This window comes from Diadema antillarum, unplaced genomic scaffold (genome assembly GCF_040938485.1).
Source record: "Diadema antillarum isolate AM-2024a unplaced genomic scaffold, OU_Dant_1.0 seq00000533_RagTag, whole genome shotgun sequence".
Lineage (NCBI taxonomy): Eukaryota > Metazoa > Echinodermata > Echinoidea > Diadematoida > Diadematidae > Diadema > Diadema antillarum.
In genome coordinates, this window is record NW_027271484.1 from 73,144 (window position 1) to 88,798 (window position 15,655).

Sequence of the window (15,655 nt, forward strand, 5' to 3'; positions counted from 1 at the left end):
TCTGGCACCACTAGACAGTTACAGAGTGTTTGTATAATTGGATTGACCCAAAACAATGCCATATGCTGCTGGCATATTCCTAATAAACGTTTGCATTTATATTGATAGTCACACTGTTCAAACAACTATAGCTAAATATAGGCAAAAGGATAATATCAGGAAAACTCATAGCATGCATCTAGTGGACAGAATAATCCATAGTCTAAATATTCTGTAGTGATTATAAGCTGATATGTTGCCATAACAATTTCAAGGGGGGGGGGGGAACTATTGAGAGAGCTGCTGACACTGTAGTATACATGTATATACAATTCATACAGACATCTCCAAGACTTTTTTAGTACAGCAATTTGATAAATATGCACTAATTTCCACACTGGAATATCATTATTTCCACTTTTTACTTTTGACAGTCATATAATCAGATGCTAGATTAGGCTTGCAGCGTAATTGCTAGATATAGATGTTTCAATGTAAGTTTACTCATTTGAAACATATACAATAGCTGTCACATAGAATAAGCCACGGGGGTAGAATATGGCATTGAAGACATGGGGAAAGATCCAAGTTCAAAGTTTGCAACCCTCTCTTATGTGATTGAAACCTGGTTTGATTTAAACTTCCTGTACTCTTCAATAATTGCGCTTCTGCAAATAACCGGTACAACTAGCTATGACTTACTTTCATGAGTTTGAATGCATTTATTTGTGGCGGCAAGATGCTCTGAAAACAATTCATTTTAATGTCTCTTCATATGCTCTGATTACATGTAATTTGCTAGTCTTGTCATCATTACAACTTTATTTAATAACTATGGCTGTGATATCTTATTTTTCAGCACTGTTTAAAAATAGCATAAAACTTTGAATATATATGTGTGGCAAGTGAACTGTCTACAAACATATCCATTTGTTTTTATTCCCTGAATACATTGGTACTAGGAGATTGTCATTGAGAAAGTTTTGTCTTTTCATATCACTGAGCCCTGTGTGCTTGGAAGTAACATGAAGTGACTTGCTTAAAAAGAGAACGATGAAAGTGTATTCATTGAAAAAAGTTAATTTCTAGTGCACGGTCGGGTAAGACTAATTTCAAGTGTTTTTCAATCAAAACATAAAATAGTTTCACACGTAACAAGCAAAAAAATTACGTACTTTTGTTTTTGCACTGATTTCTTGTTGCCCGGACTCTGTGAAAATTTCCACACTGAAATTTGCCACTTCTATAGTACCTGCACTACTGATAAGCCTTTATGAGCTCTTGTATTTATCTTTGGGTGTTAAAAAAAAAGAATATTTATTTTATTTGGTCGAGATCTTTCAGCTACCATGTTAACACTGTTTTCAAGAAATATACTCAGCTTTTGCTGTACTCTTTCTTTCCAATCAACATCAAGAAACACAAAAAGTTAGGTGGGGGTTTTGTTGTTGTTGTTTGCTGGTCCCTCAAAGCAATGCAGGGGCTCTAATCTGAAAGGCCAGGAAAAAACCTAGACTGATTACAGACTCAAAGCTCACACTGGAAAAAGTGAGGTTTGTGATAAATTGATGTTAAGTTTATAAAGGTCAATTACTAATACACATGTTGGCAGAGTGTGCCATGTGGCAGTGGAATGACAAAATACTCTGGAAATGCCGAGTAGCAGGCACAATATAGGTGTCTGCTGCCCTCTTCAGATTCGTACGTGGCATTCTACAATCAATCCCAGTGTGTGAAAACACCATCCTCCTCTGCTACCAACATGTATAAAGCAAAAGTTACTTTAAAAGATATTGTGTATATAATCATATATTTATGCATGCATGTGTTTTTGTTGTATATATATATATATATATATATATGTATATATGTCTTAAATTGTGCAAGAGATACTATACATTGTATATACATGTATGTAATTTTATAGATGTTATTACTATACATGAATATTTTATACAGTGTGGATTCAAGCATATGTATGCACATGTGCATGTACTTTGTATGTACATGTGTACTATGGCTTGAAAAATATCCTTTGACTGCAGTGCAAAATTCCTACATTAGCTATCACATTGTTCTGTAGGGCCCTGTGATCACACCATTCATTGGCAAATATTTTGGAGTATGAAGAAATAAAGCCTTAGTCAGGAATAAGATGACATTCATATTGATGAGAATTTCTTGAAGAATCAAAGCATCCATGAGTTAACAGGGTTTGCGGGTTCAAGTTGTATAAGGTTATAAGTAAATGTAATGGAGTAATATACTCACAGCTCTGCCACTTTGGACGTCTTGTACTGCCTCTTTTCTAATCTTGCTTTGAGCATCTCGACCTGTGTGAGGAAAGACCAGGCTTAGTGTAAGTTGACAATGACACCAATATAGTATGCATCCCTGAAATTACAGACCAATCAGCCTGAAGTGTGAGGATGTGCTTCTATCAAGTTAAACACTATACTACGTAAGTGCTCCTTCAAGCTTAATCACTTTCTCTTTTTGTATTTTTCTGACTGTCTTGTAGCCATGAGGTGTGACATATGGCTTCATACATGCATTTGTGTTTCATCAGTTCTTTTGCAGTACCTCTTTAAAAAAGAAACAAATCCTTTACCTTCGCATTTCTGTTTTGTTCTTCAAAAGTTGATCCATCTTAAGTTGAATAAATCTGATTTTGTTAACTTTGTGAATAGCTAGGTATTCAAAAAAAAATCAAATGCTTGCTGCTGTACTTTTCTACTCCAGTGTAGAAAATGAATACTGACAATGTCATTGGCACTGTCTACTGAAAGCTTACAATTCATGCAATTTATTTAGAGTGCAGCTGTCATGGCTACATATTGTGATAACATTCAGTCAGCCCTTCAGTTATCGCCACGGTAAATGCAGTTTTTGGTAAGTCTATAATGACTGAATAATGTCAAGCCAAAATTATCCACATGATATGATAGTTTTGTAACAGTCCCACTGCTATGATGCTTATGTGGACATTATTCAATCACATTATGTTTCCACATCAGCACAAGCAAGAGATGTATTATAGTGACATTTCCTTTGCAATTTTTTGGCTATTTGGACCGATATGAACTAAAAGATGGCAAAAAAGATGAAGTACACCTATAGGTCACCTGAACAATAAATTTACTCTAGACAGTTTTATCTATTAGGGTCAAGAGTAATGCCTATGTCCACTACTGATCACAAAGGTTAAAGGACAAGTTCACCTTCATAAACATAAGGATTGAGAGAATGCAACAATATTAGTAGAACACATCAGTAAAAGTTTGAGGAAAATTGGACAATCGATGCAAAAGTTATGAATTTTTAAAGTTTTTGTGTTGGAACCGCTGGATGAGGAGACTACTACAGCTTGTGAGTCATATGCGTACAACAGTATAAAGAAAATGTTTAAAAAAATTCAACATGTTTTCACTTTTTTCGCATAATAAAAGAGCACTTGACTTGCCTCTTTCTAAAGGCAGGGGAAATAATATTACCCATAACATTTGTCGCTAACGAGTCAGGGGAATGTGTACTTTTTTCAAAAGATGGAATTTTGTGAATTTCTCTTCATATTTTCCTTATATTGTTGTACGCATGTGACATCTAAGTTATTCATACTGCAGTAGTCTTCTCATCCAGCGGTTACTGCACAAAAACTTCAAAAATTCATAACTTTTGAACGGATTGTCTGATTTTCCTCAAACTTTCAATGATGTGTTCTACTAATATTGCTACATTCTCTCAATCCTTATGTTTATGAAGGTGAACTTGTCCTTTAAAGATATATAACCATATCTATATTTACATCATGCACTTTTTTTACCTTAAGGCCTACTACTTTATGTAGAAAGAATTTTAAAAACAGAATGCCAATTGTGTCTTGCACATTTTCCCACAATGATCCTTTCTTAATCACCTCCACACTCACAATATCATTTATCTTTAATCAGGATTAATGTCAAGAGACAATCAGTATTTGCTGCTAAATGTATGCAGTTAACATTAGCTTTACAAAAATTATTGTGCAGCAATGAATCTTGGGATGTATGAGAAAGGATACTGAGCATAAGATGTACTGTACACATGTATTTTAGTCATTTTACTCTTGTAGATTTCAAGAGTTAAATGATATTTTCAACATTAGCTAAACATCAAAATATTGCAAGTGATCTCTAACCTTGCTTCTTGGAAGGACATGTAATTTAATTTTCATTCCATTTCTTTGTATTTCACACATTTTGTCGACAGTAAATCTTTTCCCCTGAAACAATGCCATGAAGACTAAAGCCTTTGAAAAAGCTTTATTTTCAATGGACACAAAGACAAGATACATAATAGCCCATCCATGAATAATCCACAAATATAACTCATCAACTGTAGCCATATCGGTGCAGCATGCTGCTCATAGCTATGTATACATTGTGTGTGAATAATATGTATATACATATACATATATGAATATGACTCATCACAACAAAAGCCTGGTGAAGTGACTGAGTATTCCTGATGAACGTTGCTTCTTATTTCCAGTCCTCCTAGTACTATTTCTGCTGATATTTAATTTCTTCAAGTTTACTTCAAAGTAGGTCCTACCTACTATAGAGACAGCAAGAAAGCAAATCACCAGAGATACAGAATCTTTAGAAAATTGGCTGTGATATGCTTCATTAAAGCTAAATGTTTCAAATTTTCAACCCCTTTTAAGATTTTGAAATTTGGACAGAAAGTGGTTTGAATATCGTCGGGTGCCCGTGCATTGGCCGCTAACGCAATACAATTTGTATTGCGTTAGCGGCCTATGCACGGGCACCCGACGATATCTGATTCGCATCTTTAAGAAAAGTCTTCTGTTTTAGAGAAATAACCATTTTCTTTCATTTCAACTTTGATGTCTGCAACTTATCAGAGTAATGTGATGACAGGTCATATATGTGTATATATATTTACAAAATACATATATATTCATGTATACATAAATGTACATCAATGCAGCTTGTATAGGAATATATATATATACATACCTTGCGTGTGAGGAAGAGAATTGGTGAGCAACATGCAAAGTGCAGATGATGATGATGAGATGACTCCTGTTGGATGACAATGGACATGATGAAGGGGGGGGGGGGGGGGGGGGGGCGCAGGATGAGACAGAAACACAAGGATTATACCGGCAGGCAAAATCAAACAAGGAGATAAACAAACATAAATATATGGAGTGAGTGGGGGAAATATACACAGATGTAAGACATATGAGAAGAAAGAGAGAGAAAGGATGTACATGATACAGATAAATTAGAATGGGTAAGAGTTTTTTTTTTTAAATGAAAGTATGTGGTAGGTATTGATTTAATTGGAAGTACACCAATATGGTAAAGACGGAAGAAATAAACAACATGGAATGAAGAGAGTAAAATTTGAGTACCAGAGATGCAGAAGGTGAAGTCAGGGGAATAAAGAAAGTGAGATAAACCAGAGTTTCCAGTTAGGATGAAAAAAAAAATCATAATTGCCACAAGGAGAAATGGATTATGATCCATGGGAAAGTGTCAGATAGATTAATTACATTGAGAAGAAGTAGAGATTTGTGACATTTGAGTGGTATAAGAAAGGAATCAATGGATATTATTGAGAAGGGTAAATGTTTTAACAAGGAAAGTATAGCAGTTGAGAGAAAGAATGAAGTTGGGAAGAGACACGTGTAAGATAAACATATAAACCACATCGGGCAAGTATGTGATAGTGCAAAATAGGAGGTCCATTCAGGCGTCATGAAATGAAACACAGTGTGAAAAGTAGGATTACAGGGAAACAAAAACATAGAGGAGAGATAGAAAGAAAATAAAATTAAGAGGAAGTAAATGCATATACCCAAAGCCTCAAAAAAAAAAATTAACTTGTCCCGTGAAATAATGCCTCAGATTTTGTTTGCATCCTTCATCTCTGACATTTGAGTCAATGCAATTTATGTCTAGGCATGCAAGGTAACACACAGAGTGAGCCAATACATAACTAACGCAGCAAAGGTGGAATGATTTTCAGTGTCAGGAAGTAGCCCTCTGACATCTGAACAAATCCCTCACGCACGTCACTAGACACTTTGCTGCCTACGAATATCTGTGATATTTCTAGCGGAAGGTAAAAGAGGGATGCACCACTTTACGTAAATCTCTTGATAAAGGATGTTTCTCTGTGACATAAACCAGCAGGCATTACCTCATTATAAAAGTTTCCAAATATAACATTAAGCATGGTTATCTAGCTGACATTCCAGCAGTTGACAAAGGACTGATTTGCAATAATATATGCACAAATCACTTTCATTTTCCAAATATTGGAAATTACTTTTTGTATATTTGAAACCACTGGCTTGATTTTTTTTTTTTTGTACCGAATTTCAGACCTTTTTGAAACTAATGTAATCACTGAAGCATGAATATCTCCAATTTCATTTCAAGAAATGGAAATAAATCTTTCAATTTATAACAGGTCTTGGAATTTGGTGAATGTGTCACTCATATGCCAAAACACAAACAAGAAAGAGGCAACAATTAATCATAATTGTAAATCAATATGTCATCGATGGTGTATGCAAGATGCCAATTTTTAGCCAAGAACACAAAATCAGTAAGCCCATCTCTCAATGTTTCAGACTCGAATATGTTAAGCAGAAGCCAGATGAAAAAAAAAAAAAAATCTCTCGAGTGGCCCTTGATGAAAATACAATGGTGATGCACAAATAATTCCCATGCCCCTGATCCCATGTGACAAATGTACAACATATATTCACAAAAATTACCTCTTGCACAAGTTGTTTGCTTGAAAGCACAGCAGCCATTGCCTAAGCAGTAGCGACATACATCATTGCTTGGGATTTGTTTTTCTTCTCTCAGATAAACATACAAGTCAATACCAATGTGATTTGTCCAACAATTTTCATTCATCAAATTCACAGCTTTACAAAGATAGATAACAGCAGATAAATCACTGGGAAGAATTTGGCATATTCTTCGGCACCATCCTGGCAACAAGATACAGAAATATAACATGGGATCCTTCGCATCCTAGTAGGCATAGTACAAACATCATGCAGTTCTTTGGTGAGAACAGAAATGCAGGCCTGTTCACAGGCTGCATGAACCGCAAGTACCCATTTCTCCCTTGGTATACCTCACATCTTGCGTGTGTGTGTTCCTGTGTCTTTGTATCAAGATTCAAACATGCCTCCCCCCTCTTAATTTTGTAATATAATATTGACTTCATCAACATCAAACTTCACCTTGAATGAAACTAGATTCTTAGGGAGGACTGTACTTTCACTTGGCCTTTACATATTTTGTTCATAGCTGATGTGAGCTCGACATGAACCTTACAAGATATAGATCTACCAGATATGAAAGATCGAAGATGGGGAAGATACTAAGATATACATAAATGGTAAGTATAACAAGTTCATGTGTGAAAACAGCGGGTACAAGTATATCACAAAACCTTTCATAGAATATCTGGGGAGATGTAATGAAAAGTGACAGAGTCAAGTATATGATAAGAAAAGAGGCTGTATACAGCTGAAGAATGTATCACAGAAATGTCACTTCCTTATTACTATCAGGTTGTATAGCAAAGGAAACTTTGGTGTTAAAAAAGTCATTTTTTATCTCAGGTCAGCTGCATATTCCAAATCTGTTTACAGCTCTCAATTTACCAATTAATCAGCAAATGCAACTTGATTTTCACTATTATAATTACAAAAGTATCTTTAAGCCTTGGAATAAACCCTTGTTATGTCTCCCATATACGTCATTTGGCAAAAAGAATGTACTTCAGAGTGTACAGATAGCCACTTGTTAATACCTACCAGAATGTATTGCCCACATCCATTGAACTAAATTGCAAACTGTCAAGTAAAGCCAACATGCTTGGCCATATTTCACTCATTTCACAATGCCAGAGTGGAAGTGTGTAGAAGTGTTCATTTCTCACATGCCATATCAGGACAACATATGTCGGGGGACATTATACTGCACCACTTTCGAGTAAAGACTGCGACCACTCTTTGTACAAGTTATCATGCAGGCAAATCTGAACCGGTGCACCAGTGGGGGCATGAGAAGTGAGTTTCTACCTGTCTCTTGCTCTCTTCAGAAGCTGACTGGATGTCTGAGTCTGACGGACATCTCCCATCCCCATCTTCGCTGGGTGTGTTGATCTACAGTGACACACAAATGAGGTAAATTTACTCAAACATCTCCTGTTATTGTTTAATCACACAATCACACCTACCATATGACTTTCAAACAAGGACAACAGATTTTGATTTAAACCCATATAAATGAGGCTTCAAGGTGAATTTAGATTTTAATGGACCAGTCCTGGATAGGCAATGCAGGTTCAGGACACCATGCAAAAGTGACTGCAAATGGAGGTTTAAACAATCCCTGTCAATATTTTTTTTCCTTTTTTCTTTACAGTAGTCAGTAAAAATGAAATCATCATGAATATCATTTTGAAGAAGAATGCACCCACAGTCAGACATGAGCAAAACAATGGAGGCCTAGTGTAATAAAATCACTTTGAATTATGCAAGACAGGATTTTACTTTCTTGTCTCAAGCAAAGGTTTCAGGATACCCTGCTATCATGTCCCGTGTGGACTGAATATGTGAATCTTGATAAAGCATCTAACTAAATAATGTATGAATATGGACTGCATCTTAAAATGGGGGAAAAAGAGCACTGACAAACATGTTTTGTCACATGCTATGCTTTGGTTATGACTGTCAAATTATGACGTGTAAATTGTTCAGACTTTCAATTATGACATACATGCAAGTCATCATCATACAGCAGTCCATCACAGAGGACTATATCAAGGTTGCTCACTGAGCAAACCTCATAACAAGTAGGAAACAGCAGCATTCATATTCTACATCTGTTGATGTACCCTCCAACTGTCAAATTTTCAACCATTACACAATGTAGAATAGTTTGTCCCGCACTGCCCGACTACAAGCAAATTGCGTCGTATATGATGCATGTACCCACGTCCTCGTGAAACCCCCACAGACTCATAGAAGCATCTTTGTGTGTCAGAAGGTATCACTTCTCTCCAGCTATCACTTCCCCGCACCAGATCAGCCACACAGCACAATACCTCAATGGCCTGCCATGCAGCTCAGTTGCCCACGCGGCATGCGCTCGCAGCTGTTTAATTTAGCGTATCCATGTAGAGAATACACATTGCTGTTTAATTTAACGTACACGTGCCCCATTGTGTGTGAAGTGCAGTAATTGTAAATGAGGGCATTCAGCTTGGCAAGGAAACAATTGCACACATTCAATAGGCTCCCAGGGAACAGAAAGGATTCATTTGAGTGGTTCTTAGAGAAAGAGAGTCCATCAAGTAAAGAGAAATTAAAGGATCAGTCTATTTAAAAATTGTTAAAAATCTTAATATCTTTCAATACTCGCGCTAAGAGCTAATACCTTTCTCTGCTGGAGGTGGGTAATGTTTGTTTGTCTTTTTTCAAATTTGCCATTCACCATCAGTGTCCTAAGATATATACTAACTTAATCATGATGCAAATTATTTCACTAGCAAATTCTTATGAAACATTCCTACATCATCTTTTATGTCCGTTTTTAGTAAAGAAACAAATTTCTTATACCTTAATTTTAGTTTTAGCAAAAGTATTTTCATACCTTAGCAATCAATTTGATGAAACAAGTTAAAATTGAAACATTCTAAGGTGATGTTCAACTTTAAATTTGTGTGTGTGTGTGATTTGATCTATAGAAGACAAACCAGTTTCTGTAGCCTCATCAGTTTTGTAGGTGGATCCTACACCACCGTGATGCTTAATTTTTTTTTTTTTTTTGTCAATCAAGTCACATAATTTGTACTTAAAATACTTAAAGGACAAGTTCACCTTCATAGACATGTTGATTGAGTGAATGCAGCAGTATTAGTAGAACACATCAGTGAGAGTTTGAGGAAAATCGGACAATCCGTTCAAAAGTTATGATTTTTTTGAAGTTCCTGCTCAGTCATGGCTGGATGAGAAGACTACTATAGCTTGTGATGTCACATGTGTACAATGTTATAAAGAAAGTATAAAGAAAATTCAACATATTTTCACTTTTCTTGCATAACAAAAGAACACTCGACTTCGCTCTTTCAGAAGGCAAGGGAAATAATATTACCCTTAACATACGTCAGTAACAAGTCGAAGAAACATGCACTTTAAAAAAATAAAGTTTTTTGAAATTCTCTTTTTATTTTCCTTATATAGTTGTACACATGTGACATCACAAGCTATAGTAGTCTTCTTATCCAGCCGCGACTGAGCAGGAACTTCAAAAATTCATAACTTTTGAACGGATTGTCTGATTTTCCTCAAACTCTCACTGATGTGTTCTGCTGATATTGCTGCATTCACTCAATTTACATGTATAAGAAGGTGGACTTGTCCTTTAAAACCCATGATGTGCTTCAACAATTAAATTCCTGTCTTGTACATACTGAAATACCTGTGTGTATAAAATGGGAGCAAGGATTTCTTTGAGAAATGACTGGCTAACATAATGTGAACGATAGAAAGTGTTATTCCTGTGTTATTGATATGTCAGACAAACTACACACAAAAAGAGACATTAAAGTGAATTTCAAAAAGGTGAATTGCTACATTTTTCCCAAGTGTCTTATTGTACCTATCATGTCTACCAGTCTAGACAGGTACTTTCATATGAAATTAATATAGTAGGACAGAATGAAGGTATACTACAAACATAAAAGGCAAGGACGGATAAAAGAGCAATGTAACTTAAAGAGGGATTTTAGTCCAGTTAAAAGTTCTACTAGTCTGATAAGAAAGAGTAAAATCTCACGAGTACAACAGGTAAAATTTCATCAAAATTGGATTAAAATTAAGGAAGTTATGAAATTGTTGAGTTTTGCTAATTTTTGCTGAACAGTTCCTGCACAGTTGATATAAGTATGCAAATGGGTGAGCTGATGATGCCATGACCTCACAATTTTCTAGTGATCGTGTACCAAAAAAAAATGATAAAAGTTCAATGTTTCTGTTATTAAAATGTAAAAAATAAAATTACTTCTGATTGAATTACTCAAAAATAATGATCAGTTTATAGATTAATCAGAATTTGAGACTGGGGTATTGTTGCATTTGAATGAAAAACTAGAAATTTAGAAATTTCATGTACAAATATATGGCAAGTTGTGAGGGAATAACACCATCACTTCACTATTTGCATACTTATTGACTGATAAGACATGTTTCCTGAAAAATTAAAAAAACTTCAAAATGTCATAACTTTCTTATTCTGCATCTGATTTTGATCAAATTTTCCTTATTGTGCTAGAAAATATTCCTTCTTTTCAGACTAACTTTCAACTGCACTGGAATTCCCCCTTTAGGCAATGCATTTTTGACAGATGCTCTGACAAAATGCATTTCTGCAGCTTGTTTTTAATTGATACCATCTATATCAATGTAATCAACTGATCGTACAATTTTAAAGTTTGCTATCAATGAGAGAAGTGCACTCACCTTCTTCTTCTTGAATGTCCTGTTGATTCTACTCAGTTTCTTGATGTCCATCTCAGTGGTGTTAACACAGCCTGGCACTGGCCGATGGACATCCCAGAACGCTCTCTCTTGGCTGTCCAGTACTTTCCTCTCCATTTTGTCTCTCTTCTTGTCAACTCTATATAGTGGATGGGGTTAGGGTAAGGGTAGTAGAAAAGTGGCCATGATACAGGTATGTTTAAACAGTGTTACAATCAAACTACTAATATTTCTCATGCTGTGATCACAGTGGCACTAAAACTTTAAATTTACACGTGAATATCTAATTTGTGGAGCATGGACCACTTTTATACACCACATGGTAAATCATGATTCCTTTGGTACACTACAAAGTGAACGGGTGGTGTAGCTCTCCGCAGTAGTCGAGACCTTTCCATCAGATTCTATCAAACAAGTTTACAATAGCTGCACTTCTCTCTTTCTTATTGAACACCTGGAATTGAATACCATATTAACCAAATCCCAAAGGCACTATGTCACAAAATGCAGAACTTTTAAAAGGAGCTTTTTAATGCTTTAACACTAATTTTCTTTTGGTGAATCATTCATCCTCAATAAGCAATTCCACTCGTAGTCATGTCAAATCAATGCATGTTGTGTAGACAGCTATGTTGCTGTTGCAAGTGTGTCAAGACATACTAGCGCAGCATATGCACATGCCATCCTGTAATTTCAAAAACAGGATGGCAAGAGTAAGAAAAAGTGTACCCCACCCTCCCCATATGCATTAGCAGAAAAAAAAAATGCTTAAGCTTTTCGTCTGTAATTGATCAACTAGCACACACAAAAAAAAAGAGATGAAGAGACAGATAAATAGTTATGTATAATGACTTTTCCGTGACACAAGAAAGTGAAGAAATAGTTCATAAGACATATGTACATATATACATAAAGATATGAAGAGTTTGTTCGCAAAAAAAGATATGTCCATTTTTTAAGAATTTGAAGTACGGTCTCTGTCATAAAGTACAAAATAATACCTTTTAAATGATATATTGGTCACTATATATGAAGGTACATTTTTGAAGTCATGGTCAAAAGAAGCAAAAATTTCCTTATTAATCTCTATATTTTTCTTGACCTTTAATCGCAAATATCTCCATTTGGCAAATATGGACTTATCGTTTTTTCACTCTTCATATATATGGATATATGGACTTATCGGTTTTTTACTCTTCATATATTTGTTGGTGAGATTTTATAACAGACAAAGACCATAAAGTCCTTATACTTTACTAACTAAGTGCCCTTTCATATTTAGTATATCAGAATCAAACAAAAATTGGGATGTATGAACATTATGATATAGTCATGGCAAGATTTAGAAAAATATTTGTCAAGGACAGACATTGTACAACACAAGTTCTTATATGCCGAAACTTCCAGAAACCATGCCTAGCCCCCTGAGACCATTTTCCTGTTACTCACTTGGAAAATACAAGATTTATGGAAGAGGTTTAATAGAGCTCCATGTACAAGTTCACCAAAATCAAAATTTGACATAAGATAAGACAGTTATGTCATTTCAACATTTTACATATTGTTACATTGTAGTGACATCAGTAGGAACCACATTTTCAGATTTCTTGAGGCAATTGTGTCATATATTTTGTGTGAATTAATGCACTTTACTAGGGACAAGCAGAAAATTAAACTATTTTCATTATGGGTAGTTATCTGGATAAAGAGCTATTATTAGGTCAGTAGGGCTTTAGAAGTTAACATTTGAAGCATAATGTAGCTTAACCCGTTGAGGACGGTTTGTTTTTGCTACAACACGCATTTCCCATAGATACTTGCCCGAGTATACTCGCGACTCGTCCTCAGTGGGTTAAATGTGAAATAGACAATGTGTTATTTTCAGAACTGATATTGTTATTTGTACATTTATGACTTGTATATTCTCTTCCAAACATGGAGAGAATGGTAAAAGCATAAGCTTATGGATTCTGGCCATCCTTTAACGTGGCATTGGCTGTAAATATAGATGTCGGATTGATAAATCAGACATGCTGCAGGAGATTGAATCTGCTTGCACTGAAATAACACATTCCTATGGCTCATGCACATCAGCAGCACAGGGACGATTCATCTAAATGTGCGAGACAGTTTTACCTTCCCTGGAATTCCATGGGAGGGAAATTCAAGCGACATTTTTCCACCTAGAATGGGTTTAGGATTTCCCTGCACTAGGACTGAGTTAACATGCTTCTTGGAAAAGGGTTGAGCAGAAACTGCAGCACGAGGGAGTACTAACCCTTTCACGCCCACCATGCCACAGTAGCAGGGACATCTTCTGCAGCATAATTGACGGTGGGTATGACACACACTTTTAAGTACAGAGTCTCTGTGGGCTTACATGACATGCATTTGAAGAAATGTTTGCGTGCATGAATTTTGATGTACTCAGTTTTGCTGTCAAGTTCTGAGAACTTCAGAGATGAAAGATGCTTTTGACGCACTAGGTGAATCTGAAGTAGAATACCAGTTACAATTTGAGACAAATGGGGAATAATTGTTCCTAATGATAACACAAATTACTTGTTAGAAAATCTCATGACCTTCCATCTAGGGATTATAAAATACCCACCTTCGCTACACACCGGTAATGGCCTTTTTGTAGAATTCCTCACTTAATGCAAACACACACACACACACAGCAGAACACACTTTGTTCATGAATTGTATAAGGGAATAAAAGATTAATAACATAAGGTATTTTATATATGCTTTCATGTGCCCATATTTGTCACAATTTTTTTTTCTTGTGTGTTTCCCAATGTTGCTCTCACATAATTTCCTTTTACAAAGCCACATTCTAAAACAATTGCTTTTCAGTGGATTTTTTTCCCCCAAAACCTGCCAAGTTCATGACAATGATGTGGAAAATTGTTGAAAACCATGTTAAATCCCTTCCATTATGATGATTATAATTTTAAAGATATATTAGTTTGTATGTTCAATTGTTTGGCGGGATGTGAAAAATAAGCTGCACTAAAATGAACTGACCCTTGGTAGAATCATTAACGAATACAATTATTGGAAAGATAAATCATTTCAAACACCAAACTAAAGAGGAAAAAGAGTTTTATGTGAATCACATCAAAGTGATGTGACTAAGAGGACTTGAGTGAGGCACTCTTTTAACAAGTTAAGTACGGTTTGATTTTGCTACAACACGCATTCCCCATAGATACCTGCCCGAGTATACTCAGGATTTGTCCTCAACGGGTTAATGCTATGTTACAAATAACCTGTACAAATTCATATGACCGATACTAAATACTAGGTACATGAATTTTTGTGAGTGTTTGCTTATAAATCTCTTTCCACACGTCATACATTTTGCTCTTTCTGCTTAATAAATGTCATATCTTCATATAGGGATAATCTAATTTTGCATCATTTCTCCAAATATAACACAAGAAGAGATGTAAAGTTGCAACTGATTGACAAATTGCCCTACATCGACATAACTTTAGTAAATATAAAGTACGTCGATGCTGGGCAATTTGTCAATCAGTTGCAATGAAAACATCTCAATGGAAGAATTTCATGAATTTGAAAGATGTAAAGTTGTGTAATCAATTTACAAGATATGATATCAAATAGTTGAAATGTCCCACGGTGTTTGAAATAATAAATCATTCTATCAGCAAGACTACAAAATATTTTGATCATACTGCTAAACAAAAGCTGTGTACCAGGAAATCTTTGATTTTTTTTTGGAAAATATGATTTGCAGTACATTTGAACCTCTCGTATCCGGATAAGTCGGGACCGGGGCTCATCCGGATAAGGGATTTGGCCGGATACGGGAGACTCAATGCTTTATACATGTACATATACATACACATGTACTGATGTAGCCCATTGTAGTACCACATGTAGTAATGTGTATACTGCAACCTTTTCATTGTTACATTTGGGGATGTTGAAATGTCTGGAGGTAAGCAATTTGGAAGGAAATTTGATGTAATGTATGTTAATCATGTTGGAAGTAATATGTAATTCATGTGTATTTGGGTAGGAGTTGTCAAGGAGTTGGGAATCCCCCTTTCCTCTCGTAAT

At 35.5% G+C, this 15,655-nt stretch overlaps 1 protein-coding gene across 7 annotated transcripts in view; it reads right to left on the reverse strand.

Moving 5' to 3' along the window:
* Positions 1-15,655, reverse strand: part of LOC139734578 (regulator of G-protein signaling 7-like) — a 97,149-nt gene that overhangs the window by 29,929 nt on the left and 51,565 nt on the right. For 5 of the 7 annotated variants that reach the window (XM_071645352.1, XM_071645359.1, XM_071645356.1 and 2 more), the window contains exons 7-10: positions 11,546-11,702; positions 8,102-8,185; positions 5,001-5,066; positions 2,251-2,312 (exon numbers count right to left, since the gene is read on the reverse strand). In XM_071645352.1, coding sequence (XP_071501453.1) covers positions 2,251-2,312; positions 5,001-5,066; positions 8,102-8,185; positions 11,546-11,702 — 369 coding nt within the window. Of the gene's footprint in view, positions 1-2,250; positions 2,313-5,000; positions 5,067-6,775; positions 6,818-8,101; positions 8,186-11,545; positions 11,703-15,655 lie in introns of all 7 variants that reach the window. The other 2 variants (XM_071645353.1, XM_071645358.1) reach the window with 2 other exon arrangements.